Source organism: Malania oleifera, chromosome 3 (genome assembly GCF_029873635.1).
Source record: "Malania oleifera isolate guangnan ecotype guangnan chromosome 3, ASM2987363v1, whole genome shotgun sequence".
In the NCBI taxonomy this organism is placed as follows: Eukaryota; Viridiplantae; Streptophyta; class Magnoliopsida; order Santalales; family Ximeniaceae; genus Malania; species Malania oleifera.
Window position 1 is genome coordinate 37652808 of NC_080419.1, and position 13619 is coordinate 37666426.

Consider the following 13619-nt stretch of genomic DNA (forward strand, 5'->3'; position numbering starts at 1 on the left):
TTGTCCCACATTGGAAAATTTGAGTGGATGAAGACCCAATAGGCTTAAGCTTTTGGGTCAAGTTGGTGTTCACCCGTGTGTTTCAAGCCCACCCATGGGCTCTTCCAGTCCTAACAGTTTGTGCATTAGACACACACATATAGATTCAAATGCTTAGAGCAAGTATCTTTTTGATGGAGTGTTTTGAAGGGTGAGAATTTTCTCGTGGAAGGAACATAGAGAGATCACCCATGTAACCTTTTTCTTTTATTCTTCTCCATGGGTTACCCAGGTGCGTAGACTCCACCTATACGGACCCTACAAGTTAGTCACATCCCTTGTGTCTTACCAAGGAGATTATCAGGATACAACATCCACGGGAGGCCTAGAAAATTCCAAAAAACACTACTCTAAACACACGCAAAGTACATTATAGCAATACATTACACAACAACACATTCCCTATTTAATGCATAAAAAGCAACGATCCCTTTATTCTCAAGCATAAAATATATAAAATACACAATTAACATCCAAAAACAAATTGATCACAAACACACACATGCACACAGAATCAAACATCAAAATGAAAATTAATTTCCATCCTCTCCTACCTCGCATCTCCTCAGGTAATTAAAACATTTTTATAGTTTTAATAGCCTATAAGATAGAGATGAATAGGAAAAAAGTAGCTAGAATTTGCGATGCCATTCCCCAAGGAGTGCTAAAATGGTTTCAGACGTACATAGCTCGCCACCTATGCACTTGGTATCACAATATGCATTCACAACCTTACACATCTTGTCATAAAAGAACTGATGGACAAAAGTGTTTTTGTAAAGCTTGTTGAAGAGTTGGGCTACCTCCTCTGGGTTCAGCCAGTTATCAATGATCTTGTTCCGACACAATATATCCATGTCTTTGGTATCATTAATAAGGCTATCCAAGAGTATGGCGTAGGATGTAATCCTTGTGGTGCAGTTATGGAAGCATTGCTCGAAGCTTATCAGGCTGTGAAACAGGGACTCTGTGATCTCTATGATCAGAAATGGTGGCACCTCTAAGACCCCCTCATTGAATTGAAAAGTGCTTGAGAGGTTCAATATGGATAAAGCAAAACCCGTTGGTTTCCCACTTCCTAATCACTTCAAGTTTACTACAAAACAAAGTCCTATAAGTGAGAAAGGCAAGGAAGAGATGAAGAAAATTCCTTATGCTTCGACCTTTGGTTCTTTAATGTATGCAATGGTTTGCACAAGACAGGATTTAGCTTATGCCTTTGGAGTTGTTTGTCGGTTTCTCTCTAATCCGAGCAAGGAGCATTAGTTTGTGGTAAAATGGATTTTTCGATACCTTAGAGGCACTTCGAAGGTGTGTTTGTACTTTGGCAATGGTAAATATATGTTCTATGGATTCACAGATGCTGACATGGCCAGTAATGTTGATTTTAAAAAATCTACTTCAAGTTATTTGATGACTTTTGTAGAGGGAGTTATGGAATAGTAATATAAATTACAGAAATGTGTTGCTCTTTCTACTACAGAAGCCGAGTTTATTTCATTACCGAAGCTTGCGAAGAATTGCTTTGGTTGAAGAGATTCTTGAAAGAGTTGGACATGAAACAAGAAAGGTGTGCTCTTTATTGGGATAGCCAAAGTGCAATTCATTTAAGTAAGAATTCTATCTTCCATTCAAAGTCAAAATATATTGATATTAGATATCACTGGATTCGGGATGTGTTGGATAAGAAATTGTTGCAACTTGACAAAGTTCACACTTATGATAATGGTTCGAATATGATAATAAAAGCATTGTCTAGAGATAAGCATGTGAAGTGTCGAATTTTGGCCGGATTGGTGGAGTCCTCCCCATAAGTCGAAGGGGGAGATTTTTTGGGTCTCCCTCCTTGTGGGGCCCTTGACTTGAAAGCTGCTCCACTCTTAAATGTTTGTTGGCTTCCTAATAGAAGGTAAAAACTGGAGATGTTCTTGAATATCCAGCCCAAGCCATGCGCATCACAACAACCCCTCCACTTTTGGATTTTTGGTTAACAATAGCAAGCCACCTCTCCATTTTTTCTCCTTTATGTTTTCACTCATAGCAGATACGCCTCACCGGTTCCTCACGTCTGGAGCACCAGACTCCCTCTGCCTGTAGCCTGCGCCTACGCCTGCGCTAGTCATCCACTCCATTTGTTGCGACAGATCCTCACACCTACAGAGCTGCTTATCATTCTCTCCAACAGTCATTTCATATTTTTTCCAGTGAGCTTCCCTCCTTTGTGCAATTCCGACTGTGTTTTATTATCAACTTATTAGGATTTCTCTTATTATACTACTTTGGTTGATTGTTTGGAGTTTTATTCACAATACTTGGTGAAACCTTTTCATCTTAATACATTTGTTTATACACATTTGTGAATTTGTAAGACTTGTGCCTTTTGTACCCACTTTGTACAAATTTTGATGATAGTGGATTGGACTATCATGCTTTGTGCACGTACCTTAACATTTGAGAAAATTACGTTAAATTTTTTATATTTTATTTTATTTATTATTTGCATTATTCCATTAATTTACTCGTGAGAATCATTTGATATAAATTTTTTTTCCCAACAAGCCGTTTCTGCCTGCACTGTTCTTGCGAGCCTTTTTGGGGTTTTGGCTTCTTCTCTAAGGGTGTTACAAGATGAGGGAATTTTGGTGCAGGAGACTTGAGAAAAGAAAATGCGATTTTTAGGGTTTTCGAATGACAAGAAGTCGTTTGTGCATGGACACGGACTCATGGAGTCAAATGCTCAGAGCGAGTACCTTTTTGATAGCGTGCTTTGAAGGGTGAGAATTTTGTGGTGGAAGGAACAGAGTTGTCAGAGAGAGAGAGATCACCCCATGTAACCTTTTTCTTTTATTCTTCTCCATGGGTTACCCAGGTGGGTAGACTCCACCTACATGGACCCTACAAGTGAGTCACATCCCTTGTGTCTTCCCAGGGAGATTATCAGGATACAACATCCGCAAGAGGCCTAGCAAATTCCAGAAAAAAACTACTCTAAACACACGCAAAGGACATTATAGCAATGCATAACACAACAGCAGATTCCCATTTTAGTGCAAAACAAGCAACAATCCCTTTATTCTCAAGCATAAAATATATAAAATACACAGTTAACATCCAAAAACAAATTAATCACAAACACACACGCACACAGAATCAAACATCAAAATGAAAATGAATTTCCATCCTCGCCTACCTCGCATCTCCTCAGGTAATTAAATCGTTTTTATGGTTTTAATGGCCTGTAAGATAGAGATGAATAGGAAAAAAGTAGCTAGAATTTGCGATACGATTCCCCAAGGAGTGCTAAAATGGTTCCGGACGTACATAGCTCGCCACCTATGCCACTTGGTATCACAATATGCATTCACCTCCTTGCACAGCTTGTCGTAAAAGAACTGATGGACAAAAGCGTTGCTGTAAAGCTTGTTGAAGAGCTGGGCTGCCTCCTCCGGGTTCAGCCAGTTATCAATGATCTTGTTCTGGCACAATAGATCCATGTCTTTGGTGTCATTAATAAGGCTATCCAAGAGTATGGCGTAGGATGTAATCCTTGTGGTGCAGTTATGGGAGCACTGCTCGAAGCTTATCAGGTTGCGAAGCAGGGACTCTGTGATCTCTGTGATCAGAAATGGCGGCACCTCTAAGACCCCCTTATTGAATTGTATGTCCAAGATGCTCCCCAATGTGCCATCAGCTTTCTTCAATCTGATTCCGGCCGCCACTAGGCTGGTGGCAGAAGGAATCAGCTGCGCTGAGATGCGTTCCTCGGTCAATACGGATGACGAGTTCGAAACAAAGGAGTCCCTCAAAAAATCAAGTATATGCTTATGACTATAGGAGCAGTGATCATCCACCACATCAAGTGGCAGTACCCACGAAAAAATATTTCCGAAGAATTCCCGAGCAAGGCGTGACAAGGTGGAAGAACCTGTTGGGCTTACAGAGAATGCTCTGCTCTCGCTGAATAGCAGCTCCAGCACCCGCCATGGCACTTGGTTTTCCAACAACATCAAATCATGATATAAGAGCTCCATCATTGAATCCATGCCGAAGATCGGGTCGCCAGTTTCTCGTGGCACCAGATTTGCCGACTTGCAGAGAAGCTCAACAATGAAGCAGCCGTCGACTACCAAAATTTCTACGAATTTTTCTATGCTCATGTTGATCGGCACAGCATACCGACTGCGTGCTTCAACCTCGAATCCCAGAACGACTTCGACTAGGTCGTTTAAAAGGATTTGCTCTCGAGAGATGAGGCCATGCAGATAATTCAGTTTGATTTTTTCTGTGGCTTTCAGATGTTTCTTGCCGTGGTGTAGAGGTCCGATGGAGAATGCATTGGGAACGTAAGCCTTCGGATTGTGTTGGAAGAGGATGTTGGGGACTTTGAAGATGGAGCAGTACTCGGTTGATATAGGAGAAGAAGCACAATGCTTGCGCATCAAGGTTTCTATAGAACAGGTAAGTGATTTAACATCTACTGTTCTGCGATCTCGTCTGTTCTCTTCCATGATCAACATTTTCAATATCTATTTCTTCTTCTCCTGGGCTTTTCTTTCCTCTTTAGATTATAGTCCTCCGTTGCAATCTTGTCTTTGATAAATGAAACGGGGGGGAAAAAGACATATTCATAAAAACAGAGGAAGAAGGATGAAGGAAAATAGTTTGATTTATAAGCTCCAAAATGATGGACAGCAATTGTAATGATTGCAATTTATGAGGGAATAATTTGAATGATTAATCCAAATTAAAATATAAATTAGTTACAATGAACACACATTGAAATTCTCAATCTATAGAAAAACTTGCAAAAAAAACAGTTCATTCATATAAAATTTGAAACCCACTAAGATACTAATATTTAGATCTAGAGATATGATTAATTATTCAGACTATTAAAAAAAAAAAAACTATAAACACAATATTAAAATTATAGACACGCCTATAGTTAAGTGAAGAGGTATATTGAAAAATGTCGAAAAGAAGTGTAAATTTTAAGAGAACAAATATGTACCTTTGTAAATTTAATTCCCATTTTTCATAAAATTGTGATATAATTATTCAGTAGTATTATATTAATCACATTTGAACTAATTTATAATACTTTTCCATGCATAAGTTTTAGGCCAAGGTCCTTGTCTTTATAAAATTTAATTCTTTTTTATTTTTATAGAGATTTTGTTGTGGTTATTTAATTTTTTAGGATCCCCGTGAGTCCATACAAAAATTTCAATATATGAGAATTAATTTTTGATTTTCACATCAATTTCCAACCCATGCATGATTCAAATGTGAGTTAAACTATTTAATTTTTTGAAAAAGGGAGTTTATTTTGGATTGGCGGGAAGCTTATATATATATATATATATAGAGTTAGGGTTACACAATTGGAGGTTGCATCTCTTATCCATTCTCCTAAAATTTGAGCTCAAAATTTTCAACGTAAAAATAACAAGCTTTAATCATCGAGATAACACCCCTTTAAAGTGTATAATAATTATGAAAAAATTTACCAAAATTATGAATTTAACACCCCTTTGACGCTTAAAAAAAATATTATATTTCTTTCTGTGTCATTTGCAGTGATAACTTTTAATCGTCAAGTAACCATTACTATAGTTTTTTTTTTTTTTTTGTCATTTATTACATTTTAAAAACAAAAAAATACAATTGCCCTATTGGGTTACTTTTTTTTTCCTTGATGCAACATTTTTTTATCTAAATATATAATATAGAAAAATGCACATTATACATCCTTTGACTTGGTTTAATTTAATGTTCGTGTATAACTAAATGTTCTATTAATAATCGACTTACAATAAACAAGTGCAATTGCAAATATGATTAATCTAAAAAAGGATTATGTATTGGTTAAAAGTCTCGAGAGAATTAGACAAGGTGGTGTTGGGGAGTACAAAAATTTAAATTTAGGATTTAAGATCTAATCTTTGAAATGCAGAGTCATATAGGAGACCTTAAATTCTAATAATGCAGTTGTTTTAATAGAGAAAACAGCATTTAAATTGAGGACATACCAGTTTGCAGCTACACAATTTGGCGTCGAATGATTTGAGTCCATCCAAGTTGTGAAGGATGGATGAACGCATTGGGCAAGTATAAATCGCAACCAGAAAGCAAATAATTTCTTCTTTCCTTCAGCCGCACGTTATAACAGAATTAAAAATAATTAGAACGCAGCAATGGGAAGGAAGAGAATAGAATAGAAGAGAAAGCCAAAGTAAAATGGTTAGGAATTTTCTACGTCACCTTGTCAGCGGCAACATGACTCGTTCCTAATATTTTTCCCTTCCTCTCTCCGAGAAGAGATGGAGGTCCATGCCGATCGACTAATTATTTTTAATTTATTTGTATAACTCCTTTCTCTTTCTTTGATTCTATGCGGGCTCTACTAAATTTTTATATTTTATATTTTGATGTTCTCTCTCTCTTTGTGTATGGTGATTCCATTAACCTTTTTTATTATTTTTTAAAATATTTTTTTTGTTTATTAGACAAATTTCAGTAAATAATTTTTTGAAAAATAATTTTAACTTGACAACTTTGCATCACTTTCTTTCTCAATATTTTTATATTATAGAATAATTTAAATTATTAGTTTCTATTTTTTTTTATCATTTGTTTATATTTACATGTACTAAAGGTATAGAATCAATTTTAATTTATATCATTCAAATATATATATATATATATATATATAATTATATACATTAAAATTAGCATAAAAGATTGAGATTAATTTTAAAATATTTAATATATATATATACACAATACAAGTTTTCTTTACTAACATTATAGAATTAATTTTAGTTAATGTTAGTTAAAAATATGGAAATATATATATACCATGTTACATTTATGTATACATATATTATGTACATTAAAATTAGAGCAAGTGGTTGTTTTCCACCTATTATTGGAGTATAGCCTCTCATATCAACAAAATGGAATTAAAATCGAATGAGGAAAAACTAAAATTAAGAGAAATTAGAATTTGTTATTTTAATTATTTCTATTATTACTTCAAGTGTATATAAATATTAGCTTACTCATTGTAAAATTATTCAATTTCGATTGTTCAAATTAGATTTCTCCCTCTGTTTTTTCTCTATCTTTTCCTTGTCATCAAGTTCTTGACACATACCTTCCACCAAAAAGTTCTAATATCAAAATCTTACAATTATACATAATATATAATTATATATAAATACATAAACGCTTGTAATTTAATAAGTGTTCGACTTTGCATACATTATAAAGTGAAGTACTTAAATTTTACTCAAATTTTACATTTTAAATCCTTGTTCAATATTATTGTGGTTTATATCTATATTTTAGTTTTCTTAATTAATTTTACATTTAAATTGATCAGTCATAAATAAATTTATATCATATGTAGATGTTCATATTATTTTTAAAATTTTATGCATTATATGCAATTTTTATACAAATTATATTATGCATATAAATTTATCAATATTTGTTAATTATGTTGAACAAACAATATAAAATAATGTGTTAAATTATGATATTATTGTTGAAACTAAGTATCAATATATATATATATATATGCCTGCCGCGAAGTGCAAGTCAATTCTATTATTATTATTTTTTGAATACTTACACCACCTTTGGAATCATGAAATTTGAACCTTAATTTTAGATTATGATCTTTTAATAAAAACGCATGGACAAATTGGATTGTTTATGAATCCTTCTTTTACTAAGTACTCACTTAATCGATTGTACCACATGCGCCTAGATTGTTTTAATCCACATAAGGAACGTTGGAGTTTGACTGAATATAAATTACTAGGTTTTGCTTCAAGCAACTCAAATCCTTCAGAGATTTTCATATAAATTTCATTATCCATCGATCCATATAAGTGTGTTGTTACTACGTCTATAAGACGCATGCTCAGACGTTCAGTGACTATTAGCCCAATTAGGAATCTAAAAGTGATTTCATCCATTACAGGAGAATATGTCTCCTCATAATCAATTATAGGTTTCTGCAAGAAACCTTGTGCCACAAGTCTTACTTTATATCTAGTAATTTCATTATTTTTATTTCGCTTGCGCACAAATACCCATTTGTATCCAACGGGTTGGACATTTTCTGGTGTCTGGACTCTAGGTCCAAAAACTTCTCTTTTTAAAAGAGAGTTTATTTCTGATGTGATAGCCTCTTTCCATTTTGGCCAATCACTTCTATATCAACATTTATCCACAGATTTTGGTTCAAGATCCTTATTACTTCTAGTAATGTCAATGGCTACTGCATATATAAATGTATTATTGACAACAACTTTATTTCTATCCCACATTTCTTTTATGTAATGTATTGAGATCTCATTATTAGTTCCAGGTACTTGTCCCTTTTCAAAGGATGTCTCTTCAGGAGATTCCTCTTCAGGAGGTCCCTTTTTAGGAGGAGATTTCTCTTCAGGAGATTTTATAATAGAGATTTCATTTTCAGGAGAAATGGGTTTGTGAATATTGATTGGATTACTTACCTTTATAACCTTTTCTTGAGTGTTTACTGATTTTAATTTTCTCCTTCTAGGAGTCTTATCTTTTGCACCAACAGACTTTCCACGCTTAACTTGCGGCTTAGATTTATTAGCCAGACGTTGTCCTTCAGGGACATCAATACATGCTAGAGTATTTGCAACAGGTATATGAGATTTTAGTATTGCCTTGGTATTTGCAAAAGAATCAGGTAACTGATTTGCAATCCCCTACAAATGTATAATCTTTTGAACTTCAAGTTCACATTGATTTGTACAAGAATCTAAATGAGATAAACTCATGGCATTCCATGTGATTTCATGTGCTTTAGGCACTAATTTTGCTCCCCCTGATGTAAGGAATACTGTTTCATCAAAATGACAATCTTGAAACTGTGCTTTAAACAAATAACCCATTAAAGATTCAAGATATCTAATAATAGAAGGAGAATCAAAACCAACATAGATACCAAGTTTACGTTGAGGACCCATTTTAGTTTTTTGAGGAGGGGCAATAGGAACATATACTGTACAACCAAAAGTTATTAAATAAAAAATATCAGGTTGTTACCCAGAAACTAATTGTATGGGTGAAAGATTATTGTAAACAGTTGGTCTTATACGAACTAAACATTCAGCATGAAGAATAGCATGTCCCTAAACTGATATGGGCAATTTAGTTCTCATAATCATAGGTCTAGCAATAAGTTGAAGTCTCTTAATAAAAGATTAAACTAAACCATTTTGTGTATGGGTATGAGCAACAGGATGTTCAACATCTATTCCAAGTGACATGCAATAGTTATCAAAGGTTTGGAATGTAAACTCACCAGCATTATCCATACGAATCGATTTAATTGGATAATCAGGAAAATGAGCTCGTAATCTAATCAGTTAAGATAAAAGTCTAGCAAAAGCAACATTTCAAGTAGAAAGCAAAGAAACATGTGACTATCTAGTAGATGCATCAATTAAAACCATAAAGTATATAAATGGTCCAGATGGTGGATATAGTGGTCTGCATATATCACCATGAATTTTTTGTTAGAAATTGGGTGACTCAAAATTTACTTTCGAAACAAATGGTTTGACAATTAATTTCCCTTGAAAGCAGGCAATACACATGAAATCTCTAGAAAAAAGAATCTTCTGATTCTTTAGTGTATAACCATATGAGTTTTCAATGATTCTTCACATCACTACATCTCCAAGATGTCCAAGACGATCATCCCAAAGTGTAAATAATTTTAAGTCATTGCATTTCTGGTGCAAGACATTATATATGATTCAATTGCTTTAATCTTTGTATAATATAGTCTAGAAGATAAGGTTGGCAGCTTTTCTAAAATTTGTTTCTTTCCAGAATTAATGGAAGTAATGTAAAGAAATTCTTTACTGCCTTCATTTGTGGTTTCAATATAATACCCATTGAGTTTTAAATCTTTAAAGCTTAACAAATTTCTTCTGAATTTGTTAGAATATAAAGTTTCATCAATTTGTAATAAAATACCATTAGGTAACTTTATATTAGCTCTTTCGGAACCTTCAATTAAATTTGTACACCTGGATATTGTATTAACATTTGTTGATGATATTTTCAAATAATGGAAATATTTTCTATCTCAGAGAGTTGTGTGTGTTGTAGCACTGTCAGCTAAACAAACTTCTTCCATAGACATCTTAGGTTCGTTCAAAGCTTTAAGACAATTTTCACTACAGTAAATATTTTAAAAACTCATTACTATAATAATAGCAATAATTTATCAAAATATAGTATTACTTACTATGTCCTAAAATATTACATCATTATTTTCATATGAATTTACAAGGAAATCATCAACATCAAGATACATAAAGTTGGAATGTTCAGTATCAAGGTCCATTGGAACAATATTATCGGCAAAATTTGTTTCAATTTCTTTACTTTCTTCCTTTTCTTTTATGGATGCTTGGTATAAATCTACCAAGTGTCTGAGCATATGACAGGTACACGACCAATGACATTTTCCTCAGCATCTGTAAAATTTAGTTTCAAAGTGTCTGGGTCGCTGATTCTAATCATTTGCCCTCTTCTGGGGGTCATCCCTCTTATAGGGATTTGTTACCTCACATCAATGCCGGTAATTATTTTGACCACGGCCTCGACCATGCCCACAATCATTCCTACGACCTCACCCTCGACCATGAGATGTGTTTACATTCACTTCAGAGAATGGGGTCGAACTAGTTGGACAAGTTTGGTGATTTTTCATCAAAAGCTCGTTATTTTGCGACAAGAAGACATGCTATAAGTTCAAAAAATTTAGTAAATTTCCTTTCCCTATATTGTTGCTGCAGGAGCACATTAGTGGGATGAAAAGTAGTAAAAGTTTTTTCTAACTTGTTTTCATCATTAATATTTTTCCACATAACTTTAGTTTCGAGCTAATTTTATGTAGAGCTAAGTTATATTCACTGACAGTTTTAAAATCTTGTAAACTTAGGTGCAATCATTCATATCGAACTTTTGGTAAGATCACTGTTTTTTTATAGTCAAACCTATCCTTTAAATTTCTCTATAAGACGAGTGGGTCTTTAACAGTGAGGTATTCCATTTTTAATTCTTCTTCTAAATGATGTCGGATAAAGATCATGGCTTTAGCGCGATCCTGTAGGGATGTAGTATTTCCATCTAATATTGTATTTCCTAAGTTCATTGCATTCAAATGGATTTCTATATCAAGAATCCATGAGAGATAGTTGTTGCCTTTGATGTTAAGGGAAACAAACTCAACTTTGCTTAGGCTCGACATCTGAATAAATTAACAATAATAAAGTAATTTAGAAAAGCGAAACATACTAACTGAAATGATACAAAAATAGTAATATAATATTTTTTTAGAAGATTAAAAATATACCCTCTTTAAGAGGTAAACAATTACTATTTCTTCTGAAGATTAAATATATTGTCTCTTCAAGAGACTTATCTCTTTGGAAGATTAAATATACAGCCTCTTCAGGAGGACTATTTTACCATCTCTTCTGGAGATTGATAATATATATATATAAGCAGTATAGAAAGAAAACTAGCCATTGAGGTTGTATTAATAAACAAAAATAAAACTATCCATTAAGGCGGTATATATATAAATATATCTGTTTGGTAGAGCATCGTGCTAATAACGTGTTATAAAATAATACAAAAATAAATAAACGTGAATAATCAGAAAATAATAAAGATAAGAAAAAAATAAATAAATAAATAAATAGTGAGACCGGATTTACGTGGTTCGGTTTATATCTACTTCACGGGCGGATGATATCAGTAATCTACTATGTTAAGAGGAATTACATGTATTTGGGTTTGTACAAATTTCTCACTATCTTACCTTATAAAATATCTCACTCTTTTCTCTTCTTTCTTTCTTTTCTAAGTTTTTGTGTGTTTTTCTTCCTACACTCTACTCTCTACTCACTTATGTTTATCTTGTGCATGCATTCTTCTCTACGTCTGCGCTATCCCATTTCTTCTTTGCAGTTCATCTTTATATAGCCGAGGAGCAATCAGTGATAGTTTGGATTTATTATCATAATGGAGGTAGGTGTATGATAATGGATGAGAGAGAAAAGGAATAAGGGAGACGGGATAAGAGAGATGAGGGAGATAGCTAAGGAACTGATAAAAGGAAGCAGGTGAGAGATGATTGTCAGTCATGTGATTGACAGCCACCATACTTTATTTTATAATATTTTTAATTTATTTGTATAACTCCTTTCTCTTTCTTTGATTCTATGTGGGGTCTACTAAATTTTCAAATTTTATTTATTAAAGTTCTCTCTCTCTCTCTCTCTCTCTCTCTCTCTCTCTCTCTCTCTCTCTCTCTGTATGTATGTATAGTGATTCCATTAACTTTTTTATTATTTTTTAAATCTTTTCTTTGTTTATTAGACAAATTTCAGTAAATAATTTTTTGAAAAATAATTTCAACTTGACAACTTTGCATCACTTTTTTTCTCAATATTTTTATATTATAGAATTAATTTAAATTATTAGTTTCTACTTTTTTATCATTTGTTTATATTTACATGTACTAAAAGTATAGAATCAATTTTAATTTGTATCATTCAAATATATATATATATATATATATATATATATATATATATCATGTTAGATTTTTGTTTACATACATTATATACATCAAAATTAGCATAAAAGATTAAAATTAATTTTAAAATATTTAATATATATATATACAATACAAGTTTTCTTTACTAACATTATAGAATTAATTTTAGTTAATATTATTTAAAAATATAGAAATATATATACCATGTTACATTTATGTATACATATATTATATACATTAAAATTAGAGTAAGTGATTGTTTTCTCACCTACAGTTGGAGTATAGCCTCTCATATCGACAAAATGGAATTAAAATCGAATGAGGAAAAACTTAAAGTAGAGAAGCCAGCCGAGAAGAGAAAGTAGAATTTGTTATTTTATTTATTTCTGTTATTACTTCAAGTGTATATAATTATTAGCTTACTCATTGTAAAATTATTTAATTTCAATTGCTCAAATCAAATTTCTCCCTCTATTTTTTCTCTATCGTTTCCTTTTCATCAAGTTCTTGACACATACCTTCCACCAAAAAGTTTCAATATAAAAATCTTACAATTATACATAATATATAATTGTATATAAATACATAAACGCATGTAATTTAATAAGCTAAGAGAAAATACTAAAACTTTCATGTTAAACACATTTTAAAATAAATATTTTTTGATGGAAAAAAATGTACATCAATGCAAATGTAGAAAAATTGACAGCAATTAAGAAATCCTCTTTTTTGTACTTTTCATTCCAAAAATGATTCTATCCTTTTTGAAACAATTTTTGACCCTATAAAAATACTTTTCAAGTATGTTAAAAGGAATCTAGGTCCAATAATTAAGAGCTTCAAGCATTTATATTGAAATTCTTTGAAGTACTTACATGAAATTTTCTAGACTCTTTCGAATTTTCAATTCTTGAATTCCTTGAGGTCTTTATGTTTGCTTCATCTT

General features: G+C 32.5%; 1 protein-coding gene across 1 annotated transcript; it reads right to left on the reverse strand.

Annotated features, from left to right (window-relative positions):
* Window positions 1–3081: 3081 nt before the first annotated feature.
* LOC131152248 (UPF0481 protein At3g47200-like) lies at window positions 3082–6238 on the reverse strand. The gene is made up of 2 exons (XM_058104007.1): window positions 6072–6238; window positions 3082–4629 (listed from the first exon to the last, which is right to left on the reverse strand). The coding sequence occupies exon 2, from the start codon at window positions 4554–4556 to the stop codon at window positions 3249–3251; it is 1308 nt and encodes a 435-aa protein (XP_057959990.1). The 5' UTR covers window positions 4557–4629; window positions 6072–6238; the 3' UTR covers window positions 3082–3248.
* Window positions 6239–13619: the final 7381 nt, after the last annotated feature.